Below are 24,671 nucleotides of genomic sequence, written 5' to 3'. Positions count from 1 at the left end.
TGACATAACACCATTATCACACTGGGGATCAGGCTGACAGCGTCTTGACATCATGGCATTATCACACTGGGGATCAGGCCGACAGCGTCTTGACATCACGGCATTATCACACTGGGGATCAGGCTGACAGCGTCTTGACATCACGGCATTATCACACAGGGGATCAGGCTGACAGCATCTTGACATCACGGCATTATCACACTGGGGATCAGGCTGACAGCGTCTTGACATCACGGCATTATCACACTGGGGATCAGGCTGACAGCATCTTGACATCACGGCATTATCACACTGGGGATCAGGCTGACAGCATCTTGACATCACGGCATTATCACACTGGGGATCAGGCTGACAGCGTCTTGATATCACAGCATTATCACACTGGGGATCAGGCTGACAGCGTCTTGACATCACGGCATTATCACACAGGGGATCAGGCTGACAGCATCTTGACATCACGGCATTATCACACTGGGGATCAGGCTGACAGCATCTTGACATCACGGCATTATCACACTGGGGATCAGGCTGACAGCGTCTTGACATCACGGCATTATCACACTGGGGATCAGGCTGACAGCGTCTTGACATCACGGCATTATCACACAGGGGATCAGGCTGACAGCGTCTTGACATCATGGCATTATCACACTGGGGATCAGGCTGACAGCATCTTGACATCACGGCATTATCACACTGGGGATCAGGCAGACAGCATCTTGACATCACAGCATTATCACACTGGGGATCAGGCTGACAGCGTCTTGACATCACAGCATTATCACACTGGGGATCAGGCCGACAGCGTCTTGACATCACGGCATTATCACACTGGGGATCAGACTGACAGCGTCTTGACATCACAGCATTATCACACTGGGGATCAGGCTGACCGCGTCTTTACATCACGGCATTATCACACTGAGGATCAGGCTGACAGCGTCTTGACATCACGGCATTATCACACTGGGGATCAGGCTGACAGCGTCTTGACATCACGGCATTATCACACTGGGGATCAGGCCGACAGCGTCTTGACATCACGGTATTATCACACTGGGGATCAGGCTGACAGCGTCTTGACATCACGGCATTATCACACTGGGGATCAGGCTGACAGCGTCTTGACATCACGGCATTATCACACTGGGGATCAGGCCGACAGCATCTTGACATCACGGCATTATCACACTGGGGATCAGGCTGACAGCGTCTTGACATCACAGCATTATCACACTGGGGATCAGGCTGACAGCATCTTGACATCACAGCATTATCACACTGGGGATCAGGGCCTAGATTTTCGAAACGATCGTAGCCCTAAGATTATTGTAAAGTTATCGTAAGGAAATCGTAGGCTGTCGTAGCATATTTTCGAAACTATCGTAGCCCTAAGATATCTTAAGATTGTCCTAAATCTAAGATAGCCCCATACCTGTCGTAAATTTATTTTATCTTCATCCAAGATGGCGGCATACTTTTCCATAGATAGTGTGCCAAACAATTAGTCTGCTTGACGTTCAAACATTGACATTTCATTTTGTAAAACTGAGTGATTCAAATTTACACTTCAACAACACGAAGAACGCATCAAGGATTTCACGTCAAAAATGTTCTTAATCGCGACAGCGATCCACATAACTGTTGAGTCGATAGCTTACAATATATTTCAATCCGAGTCCATGCTGAAGAAGTGTGAAACAACATACCTTTTCGATAATTTCGGAAGGATATAAACGGAAGGTGTCTTTGCGAGCGAAAATTAGTGTCACTTTTAAATTTTGAAAATAATTATGGATCTAGATAGATAAAAAAAATATTTCATCATCTAAATAATAATAGCTTGATATTGTATTTAAGGCCTTGGTTAATTCGTGAAATTTATTGGATACATAAATACCAAACAAACTTAACAAGCTTAGATTGATTCTATCAAAGGTCTCGTCATTGTCATTTAGAATAGCGTTAATTTCGTCCTTGACTTTGTACGCAATGTGTTTATATCATACAGTTCTGCGCACTCACGAGAGGGCCATTTGTAGGGAAAATAGTGAAGGATCTTTTCGCACATTATTTCAATTCTAATAGATAGAGTGTGGTAACACTACACTTATAATTATAGCATTTATTGGTTTTGAAAAATGCTATTGCATGGCACACGAATGCTATTTGTGTTCGGGTAGTCATGGCATCATTTATCATAAAAACAAAACGTGAAGGATTGTACAGAATTTCACTCAAATATGTGCATGTTAAACAATGTCACCTGACAATGTGATCATGAATTCCCTGTCACTTATATATGTTGTCAGCAGCTGGGAAATCCCCGTGACGTCATTGGGAAATACCCCGCTTTTTCAATCTCTAACACAAATGAGTTCTCTGTCAGAGTTACGATAGGTATCGTAACTCTGAACGATCTGCGACAGGTTTACGATAGTTTCGAAAATCGATCTTATCTTAACCTTAAGATATCTTATCTTTGAACGTAAGTTGTTAAGATTTATCTTAGCTAAGATCGTTTCGAAAATCTAGGCCCAGGCTGACAGCATCTTGACATCACAGCATTATCACACTGGGGATCAGACTGACAGCGTCTTGACATCACAGCATTATCACAATGGGGATCAGGCCGACAGCGTCTTGACATCACAGCATTATCACACTGGGGATCAGGCTGACAGCATCTTGACATCACAGCATTATCACACTGGGGATCAGGCTGACAGCGTCTTGACATAACACCATTATCACACTGGGGATCAGGCTGACAGCGTCTTGACATAACACCATTATCACACTGGGGATCAGGCTGACAGCGTCTTGACATAACACCATTATCACACTGGGGATCAGGCCGACAGCGTCTTGACATAACACCATTATCACACTGGGGATCAGGCTGACAGCATCTTGACATCACGGCATTATCACACTGGGGATCAGGCTGACAGCGTCTTGACATCACAGTATTATCACACTGGGGATCAGACCGACAGCGTCTTGACATCACGGCATTATCACACTGGGGATCAGGCTGTCAGCGTCTTGACATCACGGCATTATCACACTGGGGATCAGGCCGACAGTGTCTTGACATCACGGCATTATCACACTGGGGATCAGGCCGACAGTGTCTTGACATCACGGCATTATCACACTGGGGATCAGGCTGACCGCGTCTTGACATCACGGCATTACTACACTGAGGATCAGGCTGACAGCCTCTTGACATCACGGCATTATCACACTGGGGATCAGGCCGACAGTGTCTTGACATCACGGCATTATCACACTGGGGATCAGGCTGACAGCGTCTTGACATCACGGCATTATCACACTGGGGATCAGGCCGACAGCGTCTTGACATCACGGCATTATCAAACTGGGGATCAGGCTGACAGCGTCTTGACATCACGGCATTATCACACTGGGGATCAGGCTGACAGCGTCTTGACATCTGATGTAACATATATATAAAACTTGTGTCTGATGTAACAGATATTTTGGGCTTGAATCTGGTCTAACAGATATTTAGCACTTGTGTATGATGTATCAGATATTTTGGGCTAAAATCTGGTGTAACTGATATTTAGCATTTGTGTCTGATGTAACAGATATTTTGGGCTTGAATCTGGTGTAACAGATATTTAGCATTTGTGTCTGATGTAACAGATATTTAGGGCTTGTGTCTGATGTAACAGATATTTGTGGCTTGTGTCTGATGTAACAGATATTTGTGGCTTGTGTCTGATGTAACAGATATATAAAACTTGTGTCTGATGTAACAGATATTTAGCGCTTGTGTCTGATGTAACAGATATTTAGGGCTTGTGTCTGATGTAACAGATATTTGTAGCTTGTGTCTGATGTAACAGATATTTGTGGCTTGTGTCTGATGTAACAGATATATAAAACTTGTGTCTGATGTAACAGATATTTAGCACTTGTGTCTGATGTAACAGATATTTAGGGCTTGTGTCTGATGTAACAGATATTTGTGGCTTGTGTCTGATGTAACAGATATTTGTGGCTTGTGTCTGATGTAACAGATATATAAAACTTGTGTCTGATGTAACAGATATTTAGCGCTTGTGTCTGATGTAACAGATATTTAGGGCTTGTGTCTGATGTAACAGATATTTAGGGCTTGTGTCTGATGTAACAGATATTTAGGGCTTGTGTCTGATGTAATAGATATGTAGGGCTTGTGTCTGATGTAACAGATATGTAGGGCTTGTGTCTGATGTAACAGATATTTAGGGCTTGTGTCTGATGTAACAGATATTTAGGGCTTGTGTCTGATGTAACAGATATGTAGGGCTTGTGTCTGATGTAACAGATATTTAGGGCTTGTGTCTGATGTAACAGATATTTAGGGCTTGTGTCTGATGTAACAGATATTTAGGGCTTGTGTCTGATGTAACAGATATTTAGGGCTTTTGTCTGATGTAACATTCATGAAGAGCTGAGATATGCAGAAAGTGCGTTGTGGACATTGATGTCTGTAGGATAGGGCACAGGAATTCTCAGCAGGAAAAAACAGGAGGAAGTAGCTCCTCACTGAGAGGAAACCGAGTCAGAGATGTTAGATTGTTTCCCAACACAGACTGACAGTGCTCTGTGCCGCTCTCTGATACACTTGTCAGGCGGCAGTAACAGCTCAGTCGTCCACTGTGTCGCACCATACCGTCAGATTAGTGACTGTATTCCCAGAGAGTAAGTATACACTCCTTGTCCTTGTCGTGCTATAATGGTGGTACTGATAGAAAGCAGTCTCCGTGCAACTGAAGATAGTTCTGCAGAAACAGACTTGTGTCCAGCACTTGGTCTCAGTAAAACGTTACCGTGACCAACAGTAGAGTTATATCATATGTCCTGCTATATAGGATTATAATGCCCTCCTGACGTGTCCTGCTATATGGGATTATAATCCTTTCTGATATGTCCTACCATAAGTATATAGGATTAAATTCCCTCCTGAAATGTCCTGCTATATATAGGATAATTACCCTTTCTGATATGTCCTGCGATATAGGATTAAAATGCCCTCCCGACGTGTCCTGCTATATAGGATTATAATGCCCTCCTGACGTGTCCCGCTATATAGAGAATCTCACCCGAGTGTCTTTTGATATGAAATATATCAACAGAAGTTGATAAAAGTGGAAAAATTCCAAGGCTTGCCGAGGATTTTTGCCACTTTTATCAACGAGTGTTGATATATTTGATATCAAAAGACACGAGGGTGAGATTTTATATATCATCCAACATCATTCTTCCAACTTTTTCAATTTGTAGACAGTAATTAGCAGTGTTTTCAGTGTAAAAAGTACTGCTAACAGCTTCAGTAGCAGAGCCATTAGTGATGTCATTTGATTGTGACGTCATGGTAATCAGTGACGTCACAATGGTCTGCAAAGCATTGTGATGTAATTTCATTGCAGCGATATCTACAGTGTAAGTACTAATCACAAAACAAGTTCAATAGCTTATCCCAACTCAGAATATGAATGGGGGGATTGCGGAGGTTTAGATTTTTCACTATAATGTAAAAATACATGTATATCGTGTATACACAATACGTAAAACCAAACGTCAGAACAATCCAACCTGGTTATGTATTATCATAAACTAACAGTATTTACACATTTAACTGTAATCATAATACAATTATGTTTGCTTGAGACATGTACACATTATACATGTACATTGTGTTGCCATGCTACCATACTGCCATACTGCCACATTCACCACACTCAACTGATCATTCTAAACATAATAAATAGTCCAGCAATATATTGAGGGTACACGGATAGATGAAGATGCACCAGCTTACAAGCTCACATTGTACTTATAAGGGACAGCAAACCGAATTTAGTGTGACAAAATACTGCTTCAACTACAACCTCACAGATTACTTGAATTAGGATTATATTTATGTTATGTGCCCTGCTATATAGGATTATAATCCTTTCTGTGTCCTGCTATAAAGGATTATAATCCTTTCTGTGTCCTGCTATATAGGATTATAATCCTTTCTCTGTCCTGCTATATAGGATTATAATCCTTTCTCTGTCCTGCTATATAGGATTATAATCCTTTCTGTGTCCTGCTATATAGGATTATTTTACCCTTTGATGTGTCCTATATAGGATTATAATCCCCTTTGATGGTTATAACTATATAGGATTATAATCCCCTTTGATATGTCATGCTACATAGGATTATAAACCCCTTTGGTGTCATGCTACATAGGATTATAATCCCCTATGATTTGTCATGCTATATAGCATTATAATGACCACCTGAGTGGACATGCCTCCAGGCTGCAGTGTAGAGTCACCAGTAGCTGGGACATGCCTCCAGGCTGCAGTGTACAGTCTCCAGTAGCTGGGACATGCCTCCAGGCTGCAGTGTAGAGTCACCAGTAGCTGGGACATGCCTCCTGGCTGCAGTGTAGAGTCACCAGTAGCTGGGACATGCCTCCAGGCTGCAGTGTAGAGTCTCCAGTAGCTGGGACATGCCTCCTGGCTGCAGTGTAGAGTCACCAGTAGCTTGGACATGCCTCCAGGCTGCAGTGTAGAGTCTCCAGTAGCTGGGACATGCCTCCTGTCTGCAGTGTAGAGTCTCCAGTAGCTGGGACATGCCTCCAGGCTGCAGTGTAGAGTCTCCAGTAGCTGGGACATGCCTCCTGGCTGCAGTGTAGAGTCTCCAGTAGCTGGGACATGCCTCCAGGCTGCAGTGTAGAGTCTCCAGTAGCTGGGACATGCCTCCAGGCTGCAGTGTAGAGTCTCCAGTAGCTGGGACATGCCTCCAGGCTGCAGTGTAGAGTCTCCAGTAGCTGGGACATGCCTCCAGGCTGCAGTGTAGAATCTCCAGTAGCTGGGACATGCCTCCAGGCTGCAGTGTAGAGTCTCCAGTAGCTGGGACATGCCTCCAGGCTGCAGTGTACAGTCTCCAGTAGCTGGGACATGCCTCCAGGCTGCAGTGTAGAGTCTCCAGTAGCTGGGACATGCCTCCAGGCTGCAGTGTAGAGTCTCCAGTAGCTGGGACATGCCTCCAGGCTGCAGTGTAGAGTCTCCAGTAGCTGGCACATGCCTCCAGGCTGCAGTGTAGAGTCTCCAGTAGCTGGGACATGCCTCCAGGCTGCAGTGTAGAGTCTCCAGTAGCTGGGACATGCCTCCAGGCTGCAGTGTAGAGTCTCCAGTAGCTGGGACATGCCTCCTGGCTGCAGTGTAGAGTCTCCAGTAGCTGGGACATGCCTCCAGGCTGCAGTGTAGAGTCTCCAGTAGCTGGGACATGCCTCCAGGCTGCAGTGTACAGTCTCCAGTAGCTGGGACATGCCTCCAGGCTGCAGTGTAGAGTCTCCAGTAGCTGGGACATGCCTCCAGGCTGCAGTGTAGAGTCACCAGTGGCTGGGAGCTGGACATGTGTTCTGGCTGCAGTGTAGATTTACCAGTAGCTGGGACATGCCTCCAGGCTGCAGTGTAGAGTCTGGAGTAGCTGGGAGCTGGACATGTGTTCTGGCTGCAGTGTAGAGTCACCAGTAGCTGGGACATGCCTCCAGGCTGCAGTGTAGAGTCTGGAGTAGCTGGGAGCTCGACATGTGTTCTGGCTGCAGTGTAGAGTCTCCAGTAGCTGGGACATGCCTCCAGGCTGCAGTGTACAGTCTCCAGTAGCTGGGACATGCCTCCTGGCTGCAGTGTAGAGTCACCAGTAGCTGGGAGCTGGACATGTGTTCTGGCTGCAGTGTAGAGTCACCAGTAGCTGGGACATGCCTCCAGGCTGCAGTGTAGAGTCACCAGTAGCTGGGACATGCCTCCTTGCTGCAGTGTAGAGTCACCAGTAGCTGGGACATGCCTCCAGGCTGCAGTGTAGAGTCTCCAGTAGCTGGGACATGCCTCCTGGCTGCAGTGTAGAGTCACCAGTAGCTGGGAGCTTGACATGTGTTCTGGCTGCAGTGTAGATTTACCAGTAGCTGGCTGACTGGCTGTTTGAAGACACTGACTGGAAACATGTGTTTGGTGTAATTGTTGTGATGGGCAGTTGACAGCCCTAAGTGCCAGATCAGTGTCAGCTGTGACAGGGCCTCGGGCTGTGTGTGAGTGTAGTGTTCAGATGAACCGTTTCATTGAAAACTGGAAACAGGAGCAGAAACACTGATCACAACTGACCCACCCTCACACCCTGTGTGACAAACTTGTTGGAATATGTTGAAAGTCTTAATGATTGCTTGTCTTGCTTCTAGTATATACTGTGCAAAAAAAGAAACGCAAAATAATTTCAGATGTATATTTTATAAATGGCACACATGGAACAGTATATTTTCATGGTGAAGGTCATCTGTTTGCAATATCTTGTATAACCACCAGAAGAGTCACATGGAACAGTATATTTTCATGGTGAAGGTCATCTGTTTGCAATATCTTGTATAACCACCAGAAGAGTCACATGGAACAGTATATTTTCATGGTGAAGGTCATCTGTTTGCAACATCTTGTATAACCACCAGAAGAGTCCAAACCTGACTCTCATCGTGATTCCATGAAACAATCAGATCCTGAATTGTGGCCTGGGGAATGTTCACCACCCTGTCTGCAGTGCTTGTGCCAACTGTCGGAGGTTCTGTGTGTGGTTGTTGCCTGGGGAATGTTCACTACCCTGTCTGCAGTGCTTGTGCCAACTGTCAGAGGTTCTGTGGTTGTTGCCTGGGGAATGTTCACTACCTGTCTGGAGTGCTTGTGCCAACTGTCGGAGGTTCTGTGGTTGTTGCCTGGGGAATGTTCACCACCCTGTCTGCAGTGCTTGTGCCAACTGTCGGAGGTTCTGTGGTTGTTGCCTGGGGAATGTTCACCACCCTGTCTGCAGTGCTTGTGCCAACTGTCGGAGGTTCTGTGGTTGTTGCCTGGGGAATGTTCACCACCCTGTCTGCAGTGCTTGTGCCAACTGTCGGAGGTTCTGTGGTTGTTGCCTGGGGAATGTTCACCACCCTGTCTGCAGTGCTTGTGCCAACTGTCGGAGGTTCTGTGGTTGTTGCCTGGGGAATGTTCACCACCCTGTCTGCAGTGCTTGTGCCAACTGTCGGAGGTTCTGTGGTTGTTGCCTGGGGAATGTTCACTACCCTGTCTGCAGTGCTTGTGCCAACTGTCGGAGGTTCTGTGGTTGTTGCCTGGGGAATGTTCACCACCCTGTCTGCAGTGCTTGTGCCAACTGTCGGAGGTTCTGTGGTTGTTGCCTGGGGAATGTTCACCACCCTGTCTGCAGTGCTTGTGCCAACTGTCGGAGGTTCTGTGGTTGTTGCCTGGGGAATGTTCACCACCCTGTCTGCAGTGCTTGTGCCAACTGTCGGAGGTTGTGGTTGTTGCCTGGGGAATGTTCACCACCCTGTCTGCAGTGCTTGTGCCAACTGTCGGAGGTTCTGTGGTTGTTGCCTGGGGAATGTTCACCACCCTGTCTGCAGTGCTTGTGCCAACTGCCGGAGGTTCTGTGGTTGTTGCCTGGGGAATGTTCACCACCCTGTCTGCAGTACTTGTGCCAACTGTCGGAGGTTCTGTGGTTGTTGCCTGGGGAATGTTCACCACCCTGTCTGCAGTGCTTGTGCCAACTGTCGGAGGTTCTGTGGTTGTTGCCTGGGGAATGTTCACCACCCTGTCTGCAGTGCTTGTGCCAACTGTCGGAGGTTCTGTGGTTGTTGCCTGGGGAATGTTCACCACCCTGTCTGGAGTGCTTGTGCCAACTGTCGGAGGTTCTGTGGTTGTTGCCTGGGGAATGTTCACCACCCTGTCTGCAGTGCTTGTGCCAACTGTCGGAGGTTGTGGTTGTTGCCTGGGGAATGTTCACCACCCTGTCTGAAGTGCTTGTGCCAACTGTCGGAGGTTCTGTGGTTGTTGCCTGGGGAATGTTCACCACCCTGTCTGCAGTACTTGTGCCAACTGTCGGAGGTTGTGGTTGTTGCCTGGGGAATGTTCACCACCCTGTCTGCAGTGCTTGTGCCAACTGTCGGAGGTTCTGTGGTTGTTGCCTGGGGAATGTTCACCACCCTGTCTGCAGTGCTTGTGCCAACTGTCGGAGGTTGTGGTTGTTGCCTGGGGAATGTTCACCACCCTGTCTGCAGTGCTTGTGCCAACTGTCGGAGGTTCTGTGGTTGTTGCCTGGGGAATGTTCACCACCCTGTCTGCAGTGCTTGTGCGAACCGGCGGAGGTTGTGGTTGTTGCCTGGGGAATGTTCACCACCCTGTCTGGAGTGCTTGTGCCAACTGTCGGAGGTTCTGTGGTTGTTGCCTTGGGAATGTTCACCACCCTGTCTGCAGTGCTTGTGCCAACTGTCGGAGGTTCTGTGGTTGTTGCCTGGGGAATGTTCACCACCCTGTCTGCAGTGCTTGTGCCAACTGTCGGAGGTTCTGTGGTTGTTGCCTGGGGAATGTTCACCACCCTGTCTGCAGTGCTTGTGCCAACTGTCGGAGGTTCTGTGGTTGTTGCCTGGGGAATGTTCACCACCCTGTCTGCAGTGCTTGTGCCAACTGTCGGAGGTTCTGTGGTTGTTGCCTGGGGAATGTTCACCACCCTGTCTGCAGTGCTTGTGCCAACTGTCGGAGGTTCTGTGGTTGTTGCCTGGGGAATGTTCACCACCCTGTCTGCAGTGCTTGTGCCAACTGTCGGAGGTTCTGTGGTTGTTGCCTGGGGAATGTTCACCACCCTGTCTGAAGTGCTTGTGCCAACTGTCGGAGGTTCTGTGGTTGTTGCCTGGGGAATGTTCACCACCCTGTCTGCAGTGTTTGTGCCAACTGTCGGAGGTTGTGGTTGTTGCCTGGGGAAAGTTCACCACCCTGTCTGCAGTGCTTGTGCCAACTGTCGGAGGTTCTGTGGTTGTTGCCTGGGGAATGTTCACCACCCTGTCTGCAGTGCTTGTGCCAACTGTCGGAGGTTGTGGTTGTTGCCTGGGGAATATTCACCACCCTGTCTGTAGTGCTTGTGCCAACTGTCGGAGGTTCTGTGGTTGTTGCCTGGGGAATGTTCACCACCCTGTCTGCAGTGCTTCTGCCAACTGTCGGAGGTTGTGGTTGTTGCCTGGGGAATGTTCACCACCCTGTCTGCAGTGCTTGTGCCAACTGTCGGAGGTTCTGTGGTTGTTGCCTGGGGAATGTTCACCACCCTGTCTGCAGTGCTTGTGCCAACTGTCGGAGGTTGTGGTTGTTGCCTGGGGAATGTTCACCACCCTGTCTCAATGCTTGTGCCAACTGTCGGAGGTTGTGGTTGTTGCCTGGGGAATGTTCACTACCCTGTCTGGAGTGCTTGTGCCAACTGTCGGAGGTTCTGTGGTTGTTGCCTGGGGAATGTTCACCACCCTGTCTGCAGTGCTTGTGCCAACTGTCGGAGGTTCTGTGGTTGTTGCCTGGGGAATGTTCACCACCCTGTCTGCAGTGCTTGTGCCAACTGTCGGAGGTTCTGTGGTTGTTGCCTGGGGAATGTTCACCACCCTGTCTGCAGTGCTTGTGCCAACTGTCGGAGGTTCTGTGGTTGTTGCCTGGGGAATGTTCACCACCCTGTCTGCAGTGCTTGTGCCAACTGTCGGAGGTTCTGTGGTTGTTGCCTGGGGAATGTTCACTACCCTGTCTGCAGTGCTTGTGCCAACTGTCGGAGGTTCTGTGGTTGTTGCCTGGGTAATGTTCACCACCCTGTCTGCAGTGCTTGTGCCAACTGTCGGAGGTTCTGTGGTTGTTGCCTGGGGAATGTTCACCACCCTGTCTGCAGTGCTTGTGCCAACTGTCGGAGGTTCTGTGGTTGTTGCCTGGGGAATGTTCACCACCCTGTCTGCAGTGCTTGTGCCAACTGTCGTAGGTTGTGGTTGTTGCCTGGGGAATGTTCACCACCCTGTCTGCAGTGCTTGTGCCAACTGTCGGAGGTTCTGTGGTTGTTGCCTGGGGAATGTTCACCACCCTGTCTGCAGTGCTTGTGCCAACTGTCGGAGGTTGTGGTTGTTGCCTGGGGAATGTTCACCACCCTGTCTGCAGTGCTTGTGCCAACTGTCAGAGGTTGTGGTTGTTGCCTGGGGAATGTTCACCACCCTGTCTGCAGTGCTTGTGCCAACTGTCGGAGGTTCTGTGGTTGTTGCCTGGGGAATGTTCACCACCCTGTCTGCAGTGCTTGTGCCAACTGTCGAAGGTTCTGTGGTTGTTGCCTGGGGAATGTTCACCACCCTGTCTGAAGTGCTTGTGCCAACTGTCGGAGGTTCTGTGGTTGTTGCCTGGGGAATGTTCACCACCCTGTCTGCAGTGTTTGTGCCAACTGTCGGAGGTTGTGGTTGTTGCCTGGGGAAAGTTCACCACCCTGTCTGCAGTGCTTGTGCCAACTGTCGGAGGTTCTGTGGTTGTTGCCTGGGGAATGTTCACCACCCTGTCTGCAGTGCTTGTGCCAACTGTCGGAGGTTCTGTGGTTGTTGCCGACATGCTACCTGTTCACTTGCTGTGACATTATGATGGCATGCAAATGAAAACCCACGTTTATATAGCCCAACAAGTGATGTTGCAGATGCATGTCAGAATGGTTGTTTCGGTGCCAGTTTCCCACATGGTTGTGTTTTTGCAATTTTTCATCTTTTTATCAGATTTCTGCAATACACCACACAATCAGGCCCAATCCATGCAGAAATGACCAGTTCATCTTTTGTATTAATTTTGTATGGATGTCGGCAACACTGTCAGATATTTATGATTTGACTTCTGATTTGTTTGTTTTTCCAGAGTATGTATATTTATTATTTATGCAAGATGATGTACAATATATGAACATACAGTGTAGGATGCTGTGTTAACTGCTTCAGAGTACATTACACTAATTTACAGTGTTGTGTCTTTATTGTTGGTAATCAAATGGCTGTTTGGATGTTTGCAGGTGACGAGGAGTGGTACCGTGATGGTGCATCAACGTCAGGGACGACACTAACTGCTGGCCCCCAACCGGAGGACATGGACTCGCCGCGGCAGTTCCCCCCCTCCCCGAGGGACATGTACTATGGCTTCTATGAAACCATCCCAGCCAACGGTCACAAGGTAACACGACCATTCACTGTCAGAGTAGCAGAAGTGTCATATCCACAATAATAGACCTGAGATAGTTACAGTTGTTCCACCAGGATAGACCTGAGATAGTTACAGTTGTTCCACCAGGATAGACCTGAGATAGTTACAGTTGTTCCACCAGGATAGACCTGAGATAGTTACAGTTGTTCCACCGGGATAGACCTGAGATAGTTACAGTTGTTCCACCAGGATAGACCTGAGATAGTTACAGTTGTTCCACCAGGATAGACCTGAGATAGTTACAGTTGTTTCACCATGACAGACCTGAGATAGTTACAGTTGTTCTACCATGATAGACCTGAGATAGTTACAGTTGTTCCACCAGGATAGACCTGAGATAGTTACAGTTGTTTCACCAGGATAGACCTGAGATAGTTACAGTTGTTCCACCAGGATAGACCTGAGATAGTTACAGTTGTTCCACCTGGATAGACCTGAGATAGTTACAGTTGTTCCACCAGGATAGACCTGAGATACTTACAGTTGTTTCACCAGGATAGACCTGAGATAGTTACAGTTGTTCTACCAGGATAGACCTGAGATAGTTACAGTTGTTCCACCAGGATAGACCTGAGATAGTTACAGTTGTTCCACCAGGATAGACCTGAGATAGTTACAGTTGTTCCACCAGGATAGACCTGAGATAGTTACAGTTGTTCCACCAGGATAGACCTGAGTTACAGTTGTTCCACCAGGATAGACCTGAGATAGTTACAGTTGTTTCACCATAATAGACCTGAGACAGTTACAGTTGTTCCACCAGGATAGACCTGAGATAGTTACAGTTGTTCTACCAGGATAGACCTGAGATAGTTACAGTTGTTCCACCAGGATAGACCTGAGATAGTTACAGTTGTTCCACACCAGGATAGACCTGAGATAGTTACAGTTGTTTCACCAGGATAGACCTGAGATAGTTACAGTTGTTTCACCAGGATAGACCTGAGATAGTTACAGTTGTTCCACCAGGATAGACCTGAGATAGTTACAGTTGTTCCACCGGGATAGACCTGAGATAGTTACAGTTGTTCCACCAGGATAGACCTGAGATAGTTACAGTTGTTCCACCAGGATAGACCTGAGATAGTTACAGTTGTTTCACCATGACAGACCTGAGATAGTTACAGTTGTTCTACCAGGATAGACCTGAGATAGTTACAGTTGTTCCACCAGGATAGACCTGAGATAGTTACAGTTGTTTCACCAGGATAGACCTGAGATAGTTACAGTTGTTCCACCAGGATAGACCTGAGATAGTTACAGTTGTTCCACCTGGATAGACCTGAGATAGTTACAGTTGTTCCACCAGGATAGACCTGAGATACTTACAGTTGTTTCACCAGGATAGACCTGAGATAGTTACAGTTGTTCTACCAGGATAGACCTGAGATAGTTACAGTTGTTCCACCAGGATAGACCTGAGATAGTTACAGTTGTTCCACCAGGATAGACCTGAGATAGTTACAGTTGTTCCACCAGGATAGACCTGAGATAGTTACAGTTGTTCCACCAGGATAGACCTGAGATAGTTACAGTTGTTTCACCAGGATAGACCTGAGATAGTTACAGTTGTTCCACCAGGATAGACCTGAGATAGTTACAGTTGTTCCACCAGGATAGACCTGAGAAAGTTACAGTTGTTCCACCAGGATAGACCTGAGATAGTTACAGTTGTTCCACCAGGATAGACCTGAGATAGCCACAGTTGTTCCACCAGGATAGACCTGAGATAGTTACAGTTGTTCCACCAGGATAGACCTGAGATAGTTACAGTTGTTTCACAAGGATAGACCTGAGATAGCCACAGTTGTTCCAGCAGGATAGACCTGAGATAGTTACAGTTCCACCAGGATAGACCTGAGATAGTTACAGTTGTTCCACCAGGATAGACCTGAGATAGTTACAGTTGTTCCACCAGGATAGACCTGAGATAGCCACAGTTGTTTCACCAGGATAGACCTGAGATAGCCACAGTTGTTCCACCAGGATAGACCTGAGATAGTTACAGTTGTTTCACCATAATAGACCTGAGAAAGTTACAGTTGTTCCACCAGGATAGACCTGAGATAGTTACAGTTGTTTCACCAGGATAGACCTGAGATAGTTACAGTTGTTTTACCATAATAGACCTGAGAAAGTTACAGTTGTTCCACCAGGATAGACCTGAGATAGTTACAGTTGTTCCACCAGGATAGACCTGAGATAGCCACAGTTGTTCCACCAGGATAGACCTGAGATAGTTACAGTTGTTCCACCAGGATAGACCTGAGATAGTTAGAGTTGTTTCACAAGGATAGACCTGAGATAGCCACAGTTGTTCCACCAGGATAGACCTGAGATAGTTACAGTTGTTCCACCAGGATAGACCTGAGATAGCCACAGTTGTTCCACCAGGATAGACCTGAGATAGTTACAGTTGTTCCACACCAGGATAGACCTGAGATAGTTACAGTTGTTTCACCAGGATAGACCTGAGATAGCCACAGTTGTTCCACCAGGATAGACCTGAGATAGTTACAGTTGTTCCACCAGGATAGACCTGAGATAGCCACAGTTGTTCCACCAGGATAGACCTGATATAGCTGCATTTGTTCCACCAGGATAGACCTGAGATAGTTACAGTTGTTCCACCAGGATAGACCTGAGATAGTTACAGTTGTTTCACCAGGATAGACCTGAGATAGTTACAGTTGTTCCACCAGGATAGACCTGAGATAGCCACAGTTGTTCCACCAGGATAGACCTGATATAGCTGCATTTGTTCCACCAGGATAGACCTGAGATAGTTACAGTTGTTCCACCAGGATAGACCTGAGATAGTTACAGTTGTTTCACCAGGATAGACCTGAGATAGTTACAGTTGTTCCACCAGGATAGACCTGAGATAGTTACAGTTGTTTCACCAGGATAGACCTGAGATAGTTACAGTTGTTCCACCAGGATAGACCTGAGATAGCCACAGTTGTTCCATCAGGATAGACCTGAGACCGTTACAGTTGTTCCAGCAGGATAGACCTGAGATAGTTACAGTTGTTCCACCAGGATAGACCTGAAATAGTTACAGTTGTTCCACCAGGATAGACCTGAGATAGTTACAGTTGTTCCACCAGGATAGACCTGAAATAGCTACAGAAACAGTAGACACGCATCTCAGCTAGATGTTTATACAACAGTAGTCACAGATTGTAAGTGTTTTGGTTGTTTATACAATAGAAGTCACAGATTGTAAGTGTTATGGCTTTAAAGATAATATTAGTCACAGATTGTAAGTGTTATGGTTGTTTATACAATAGTAGTCACAGATTGTAAGTGTTGTGGTTGTTTATACAACAGTAGTCACAGATTGTAAGTTTTATTGTTGTTTATACAACGGTAGTCACAGATTGTAAGTGTTATGGTTTATACAACAGTAGTCACAGATTGTAAGTGTTATGGTTGTTTATACAAATGTTGTCACAGATTGTAAGTGTTATGGTTGTTCATACAATAGTAGTCACAGATTGTAAGTGTTATGGTTGTTTATACAAATGAAGTCACAGATTGTAAGTGTTATGGTTGTTTATACAACAGTAGTCACAGATTGTAAGTGTTATGGTTGTTTATACAACAGTAGTCACAGATTGTAAGTGTTATGGGTGTTTATACAACACTAGTCACAGATTGTAAGTTTATGGTTGTTTATACAACAGTAGTCACAGATTGTAAGTTTATGGTTGTTTATACAACAGTAGTCACAGATTGTAAGTGTTATGGTTGTTTATACAACAGTAGTCACAGATTGTAAGTGTTATGGTTGTTTATACAACAGTAGTCACAGATTGTAAGTGTTATGGTTGTTTATACAACAGTAGTCACAGATTGTAAGTGTTATGGTTGTTTATACAAATGTAGTCACAGATTGTAAGTGTTATGGTTGTATATACAAATGTAGTCACAGATTGTAGGTGTTATGGTTGTATATACAATAGTAGTCACAGATTGTAAGTGTTATGGTTGTTTATACAACAGTAGTCACAGATTGTAAGTGTTATGGGTGTTTATACAACAGTAGTCACAGATTGTAAGTGTTATGGTTGTTTATACAACAGTAGTCACAGATTGTAAGTGTTATGGTTGTTTATACAACAATTGTCACAGATTGTAAGTGTTATGGTTGTTTATACAAATGTAGTCACAGATTGTAAGTGTTATGGTTGTTTATACAAATGTAGTCACAGATTGTAGGTGTTATGGTTGTTTATACAAATGTAATCACAGATTGTAAGTATTATGGTTGTTTATACAAATGTAGTCACAGATTGTAAGTATTATGGTTGTTTATACAACAGTAGTCACAGATTGTAAGTGTTATGGTTGTTTATACAACAGTAGTCACAGATTGTAAGTGTTATGGTTGTTTATACAACAGTTGTCACAGATTGTAAGTGTTATGGTTGTTTATACAAATGTAGTCACAGATTGTAAGTGTTATGGTTGTTTATACAAATGTAGTCACAGATTGTAAGTGTTATGGTTGTTTATACAAATGTAATCACAGATTGTAAGTATTATGGTTGTTTATACAAATGTAGTCACAGATTGTAAGTATTATGGTTGTTTATACAACAGCAGTCACAGATTGTAAGTGTTATGGTTGTTTATACAACAGTAGTCACAGATTGTAAGTGTTATGGTTGTTTATACAAATGTAGTCACAGATTGTAGGTGTTATGGTTGTTTATACAAATGTAGTCACAGATTGTAGGTGTTATGGTTGTTTATACAAATGTAATCACAGATTGTAAGTATTATGGTTGTTTATACAAATGTAGTCACAGATTGTAGGTGTTATGGTTGTTTATACAAATGTAATCACAGATTGTAAGTGTTATGGTTGTTTATACAACAGTAGTCACAGATTGTAAGTGTTATGGTTGTTTAGATCATATTAGTCACAGGTGATGACATCTTTATCTTGTGCTGCATCCAGCATGTTGTTGATGGACCTGATTGAGTGTTGCAGTGAGTCAGTGACATGCCTCCAGTTGGAGGAGTTTCAAGCAGCTGCAGTGTCGGTGTGTTGCTGCACGAATGTAGAAGCGAAACTTTATGTTTTTCAAAATATATTGATCTCCACTTGCTCCTTTGGGCTCAGCCCTTATAACAGGGAGGGTCTACAGGGGGAGGGTGTGTGCATGGATGAGGTTTGTGTCCACTGAGAGTTGGTCTGGAGATGCCGGGTGCTACATTTCTCAATCCTGTCAACATTTACTCTAATTGAGTTTGATTTAAATGTCACAATCACTGCAACCTAGGTTCATATGATGTGCTGAGACACAACCTGCCTGCGCGCCTCGCCCTGCCTGGTCCATGCCCAAGATGCCTGTATCAAGTCGTGATGTTACTGTCTGTATCAAGTCGTGATGTTACTGTCTGTATCAAGTCGTGATGTTACTGTCTGTATCAAGTCGTGATGTTACTGTCTGTATCAAGTCGTGATGTTACCGTCTGTATCAAGTCGTGATGTTACCGTCTGTATCAAGTCGTGATGTTACTGTCTGTATCAAGTCGTGATGTTACTGTCTGTATCAAGTCGTGATGTTACTGCCTGTATCAAGTCGTGATGTTACTGTCTGTATCACGTCGTGATGTTACTGTCTGTATCAAGTCGTGATGTTACTGTGTGTATCAAGTCGTGATGTTACTGCCTGTATCAAGTCGTGATGTTACTGTCTGAATCAAGTCGTGATGTTACTGTCTGTATCAAGTCGTGATGTTACTGTCTGTATCGAGTCGTGATGTTACTGTCTGTATCAAGTCGTGATGTTACTGTGTGTATCAAGTCATGATGTTACTGTCTGTATCAAGTCGTGATGTTACTGTGTGTATCAAAAGTCGTGATGTTACTGTCTGTATCAAGTCGTGATGTTACTGTCTGTATCAAGTCGTGATGTTACTGTCTGTTACTGTCTGTATCAAGTCGTGATGTTACTGTCTGTATCAAGTCGTGATGTTACTGTCTGTATCAAGTCGTGATGTTACTGTGTGTATCAAGTCGTGATGTTACTGTCTGTATCGAGTCGTGATGTTACTGTAAGCCCTCTTGTGTGTGCACCCTTCTGAAAGCAAGCCCCTAATCACTGTCACACTACTGTGAATATAATTGAAAAATTTGCTTCTTGGTAGTGACATGAACAGATATGCAAAGGTAAAATATGAATGTCTGGTAGCGGTTCTGACACACAAAGCACATGCATGTCCAAGCAGAATTTGAAATTATTTTTTACCTGTAGACTTAATCCTTTTTCACCATAGCCAGGTGATAATCTGAATGTGGAAGATGGCGAAAAATAGGGAAGAGGGAAGAGTAATGTCCGACAAAGCTGTTGGTCAGCTGGTTACCACCATTTAGTTATAAATTTACCCTTTGCCACAGCCCCTGTCTGAAGGAGAACTTGATGTCCACAGACAACTGTCTGACAAGGACTGTCTGTCAGTGGCGAGACGTGGCTGAAACCTGAGAACATGGAGGGAGATCCACTGATTGGATGAGAGCAGGTTCCTGTTGCATGTCACAGACAGGCGTATTTGGGGCTGGCAGCAAAGAATCATGGCATACATGCCCAGGAACATCATACCGCTGTCCACATTGGATGAGGATCAGTCACGATGTCGCTGTGCGGGGAGCGTGATGGGTCATGGAGGATCAGGCACGATGTCGCTGTGCGGGGAGCGTGATGGGTCATGGAGGATCAGGCACGATGTCGCTGTGCGGGGAGCGTGATGGGTCATGGAGGATCAGGCACAATGTCGCTGTGCGAGGAGCGTGATGGGTCATGGAGGATCAGGCACGATGTCGCTGTGCCGGGAGCGTGATGGGTCAAGGAGGATCAGGCACAATGTCGCTGTGCGGGGAGCGTGATGGGTCATGAAGGATCAGGCACGATGTCGCTGTGCGGGGAGCGTGATGGGTCAAGGAGGATCAGGCACAATGTCGCTGTGCGGGGAGCGTGATGGGTCATGGAGGATCAGTCACGATGTCGCTGTGCGGGGAGCGTGATGGGTCATGGAGGATCAGGCACGATGTCGCTGTGCCGGGAGCGTGATGGGTCATGGAGGATCAGTCACGATGTCGCTGTGCCGGGAGCGTGATGGGTCATGGAGGATCAGTCACGATGTCGCTGTGCCGGGAGCGTGATGGGTCATGGAGGATCAGGCACGATGTCGCTGTGCCGGGAGCGTGATGGGTCATGGAGGATCAGGCACGATGTCGCTGTGCGGGGAGCGTGATGGGTCATGGAGGATCAGGCACGATGTTGCTGTGCGGGGAGCATGATGGGTCATGGAGGATCAGTCACGATGTCGCTGTGCCGGGAGCGTGATGGGTCATGGAGGATCAGTCACGATGTCGCTGTGCGGGGAGCATGATGGGTCATGGAGGATCAGGCACGATGTCGCTGTGCGGGGAGCGTGATGGGTCATGGAGGATCAGGCACGATGTCGCTGTGCGGGGAGCGTGATGGGTCATGGAGGATCAGTCACGATGTCGCTGTGCCGGGAGCGTGATGGGTCATGGAGGATCAGTCACGATGTCGCTGTGCGGGGAGCGTGATGGGTCATGGAGGATCAGGCACGATGTCGCTGTGCGGGGAGCGTGATGGGTCATGGAGGATCAGTCACGATGTCGCTGTGCGGGGAGCGTGATGGGTCATGGAGGATCAGTCACGATGTCGCTGTGCCGGGAGCGTGATGGGTCATGGAGGATCAGTCACGATGTCGCTGTGCGGGGAGCATGATGGGTCATGGAGGATCAGGCACGATGTCGCTGTGCGGGGAGCGTGATGGGTCATGGAGGATCAGTCACGATGTCCCTGTGCCGGGAGCGTGATGGGTCAAGGAGGATCAGGCACAATGTCGCTGTGCGGGGAGCGTGATGGGTCATGGAGGATCAGTCACGATGTCGCTGTGCCGGGAGCGTGATGGGTCAAGGAGGATCAGTCACGATGTCGCTGTGCCGGGAGCGTGATGGGTCAAGGAGGATCAGGCACGATGTCGCTGTGCGGGGAGCGTGATGGGTCATGGAGGATCAGTCACGATGTCGCTGTGCGGGGAGCGTGATGGGTCATGGAGGATCAGGCACGATGTCGCTGTGCGGGGAGCATGATGGGTCATGGAGGATCAGTCACGATGTCGCTGTGCCGGGAGCGTGATGGGTCATGGAGGATCAGGCACGATGTCGCTGTGCGGGGAGCGTGATGGGTCATGGAGGATCAGGCACGATGTCGCTGTGCGGGGAGTGGATGGGTCATGGAATCTGTTTGGGCAGATAACACGAGACTGGTTATTCCCTGGCGTTGTTGATTTATAATCACAGGGTCAGATGTCAGTTTCAGGATACTATTGTTGTACCACGTTATTACTGGCCTCTGGCTACCAGCCCCGTCCACATGGACAACAACTCCAGACCACATCAAACTCACAAACTCCGTGGAACAGAGTTCCTCCAGCAGAGCGATATTAGGACTGTCTGTTGCCCCACCTCTGTCATACAGTCCCGCCTCCCTCATACAGTCCCCACCTCTGTGTCCCCACCTCCCTCATACAGTCCCCACCTCAGTGTCCCCGCCTCCCTCATATAGTCCCCACCTCAGTGTCCCCGCCTCCCTCATACAGTCCCCACCTCAGTGTCCCCGCCTCCCTCATATAGTCCCCACCTCAGTGTCCCCGCTTCCCTCATACAGTCCCCACCTCAGTGTCCCCACCTCCCTCATACAGTCCCCACCTCAGTGTCCCCGCCTCCCTCATATAGTCCCCACCTCAGTGTCCCCGCTTCCCTCATACAGTCCCCACCTCAGTGTCCCCACCCCGATGCTCAGCTCAATGTCCTGATCTGTCTTGGTGGCAATGACCATGACCTTCACGCGGAGTGCCCGAAGATTGTGAAGTATTTCTCTGACAGAAGGAAGGTCTACTTTATCTACATGTGATGGGGCAGCTGATGAAGCTGGGCGTGGCCTTGTAACAGTCCCCCTCTCCGTTATCAGCAGTACCTGCAGCCATGATACAGCAGCAGCATGATGTGAACACAGATAACTAGGATCACACAGCAGGTGAGACAACGCGGGGAGAGGGGCTTCAAGTACACTTCCAGTTACACCACAGAGATACTGCCTGCTGTTTTGAACAACTGGGGAATGAAGTCACATCAAGTGGAATAACTTCATGATGGTTCTGGGAGTGTGGATAGACAATCGGCTCCTCGTGTCGTGGAGTAGTTCCTCTAAGCACTAAGGCAGTCCATGGTTAGCACACATTTGACAGCCTTTTGATCACCAATATTGTAATATTGTTGTCGGATAATAGATGAAATAAATAAAGCAGTGTACTGAGACAGTTGTCTGATGATTGTCAACATGTCTAAAGAATCTAAAAATTATGAATCCTGGTGACGGAAATATGTTATTGACAAATTCCTCATCAGTACATCTGTCAATATTGATTCAGGAGATAATGGCAGTGTAATCAGAGCAGGCAGTGATCCTGGCGCCAATTAGAGAGTTTATTTCTGACGCTGTTGCTATGAATATTCATCAGTCCGAGTTGAAACAACGTTTGAGTGATAAGCCTGGTGAAGTTCTATGTCGTTATGTAACACCACCATGAGGACAAGAAGTGTTGGCATAATTGATTCCAGAAGAAATGATGCCCAGCTCGCTGAGAGGCCAAGCTGGTCTGTCCAGGCGGATTCCCCAACGCAACACAAGTCAGTGTCAAATCAATACAATTCTCAATTCTGCAAACTAGATTTGTCACCAGCCACAAGGAGCTGAATTTGGAAAAATGATAAACCTCTTTAACAGAGATGAAGACAAATGACAGTGGTGAACTCAGTGATGAGTTTCCCAGCATCCAGCCATCCCCCTCCTCCCCCTCCTTTGCTCCGCCGGCGTTGATGGCAAGAACTGCATGGACTGTAAGCTAGAGGCTGGTGCAGTCGCAGTGTAGAGGCTGGTGCAGTCGCAGTGTAGTGGCTGGTGCAGTCGTGGTGTAGATGCTGGTGCTGTGGTGCAGCATGTGTAGCTGCGGGTACAGCAGCCAGCATGGAGGAGACAGGATGTAGAATCCATCTCACACTGTAGACTGGAGTCAGGTGATGGGCAACTCTGCCAGTGTGTCTGTGGAGGCGGCCGACAGCGGCCGCGGGGCAACTCATTATGCTAAGGTTTGTTGCAAGGAGGCTGTCGTCGATTCTGTCATGAAATCTCATTCACTTTCTCTCCATACCTTCTCTCATCTCATTCACTTCCTCTCTGATCCTCCTCGTCTGGAGTTTCACTGTTTGACTGAATCCTCATAAGTAAGGGTTAGTGCACATCCACAAATGTGTGTCGGGTGGGCAGCGCTGGGATGTGTGTGTGTGTGTGTTTGTGCTTGTGTGTGTGTGTCTCTGTGTGTGTGTTTGTGTCTGTGTGTGTGTTTGTTTGTGTTTGTGTATATCTGTGTGTGTGTGTGTGTGTTTGTTTGTGTCTGTGTGTGTGCGTGCGTGTGTTTGTGTGTGTCTGTGCATTTGTTTGTTTGTGTCTCTGTGTGTGTGCATTTGTTTGTTTGTGTCTCTGTGTGTGTGTGTGTGTTTGTGTCTGTGTGTGTGCGTGCGTATGTTTGTGTGTGTGTGTGTGCGTTTGTTTGTTTGTGTGTGTGTGTGTGTCTGTGTGTTTGTGTGTCTGTGTCTCTGTGTGTTGGGGGATATAGTCAGGTTATTTTTTTCCTTTCTTACTGGTATGTCTTTGTTGTCTGTTTACATTTTCTGTTTATTTTGTGTCATAATGAAATTATGATTGCTTTAAATACAGTTATTTTAGATTCTTAGAACACTCAGAGACCTACCACGTACTACCAGGCTGTAGTGTACAGATCTATGAGAGTGAAATCCAACAAAGCTGTGGAGTATTACTGCCTACTGCCTACAGTAGTGTACAGATCTATGAGAGTGAAATTCAACAAAGCCATGGAGTATTAATGCCTACTGCCTACAGTGGTGTACAGATCTATGAGAGTGAAACCCAACAAAGCTGTGGACTATTACTGCCTACTGCCTACTGTAGTGTGCAGATCTATGAGAGTGAATCCAACAAAGCCCTGGAGTATTACTGCCTACTGCCTACTTTAGTGTACAGATCTATGAGAGTGAAACCTAACAAAGCCCTGGAGTATTACTGCCTACTGCCTACAGTGGTGTACAGATCTATGAGAGTGAAACCCAACAAAGCCATGGAGTATTACTGCCTACTGCCTACAGTGGTGTACAGATCTATGAGAGTGAAACCTAACAAAGCCATGGAGTATTACTGCCTACTGCCTACTTTAGTGTTCAGATCTATGAGAGTGAAACCCAACAAAGCCATGGAGTATTACTGCCTACTGCCTACAGTGATGTACAGATCTATGAGAGTGAAACCCAACAAAGCCATGGAGTATTACTGCCTACTGCCTACAGTGGTGTACAGATCTATGAGAGTGAAACCCAACAAAGCCATGGAGTATTACTGCCTACTGCCTACAGTGGTGTACAGATCTATGAGAGTGAAACCCAACAAAGCCATGGAGTATTAC

General features: G+C 46.7%; 1 protein-coding gene across 4 annotated transcripts in view; it reads left to right on the top strand.

Annotated features, from left to right (window-relative positions):
* LOC124124729 (unconventional myosin-XVI-like) overlaps positions 1-24,671 on the top strand; it is a 201,040-nt gene that overhangs the window by 104,729 nt on the left and 71,640 nt on the right. For all 4 annotated transcript variants that reach the window (XM_046487972.2, XM_046487973.2, XM_046487971.2 and 1 more), the window contains one exon: positions 12,895-13,052. In XM_046487972.2, coding sequence (XP_046343928.1) covers positions 12,895-13,052 — 158 coding nt within the window. The remainder of the gene's footprint in view (positions 1-12,894; positions 13,053-24,671) is intronic.

This window comes from Haliotis rufescens, unplaced genomic scaffold (assembly GCF_023055435.1).
Source record: "Haliotis rufescens isolate VD_foot unplaced genomic scaffold, xgHalRufe1.0.p SCAF_113, whole genome shotgun sequence".
NCBI classification, from domain to species: domain Eukaryota; kingdom Metazoa; phylum Mollusca; class Gastropoda; order Lepetellida; family Haliotidae; genus Haliotis; species Haliotis rufescens.
This window is presented reverse-complemented; position numbering and strand designations above follow the sequence as displayed.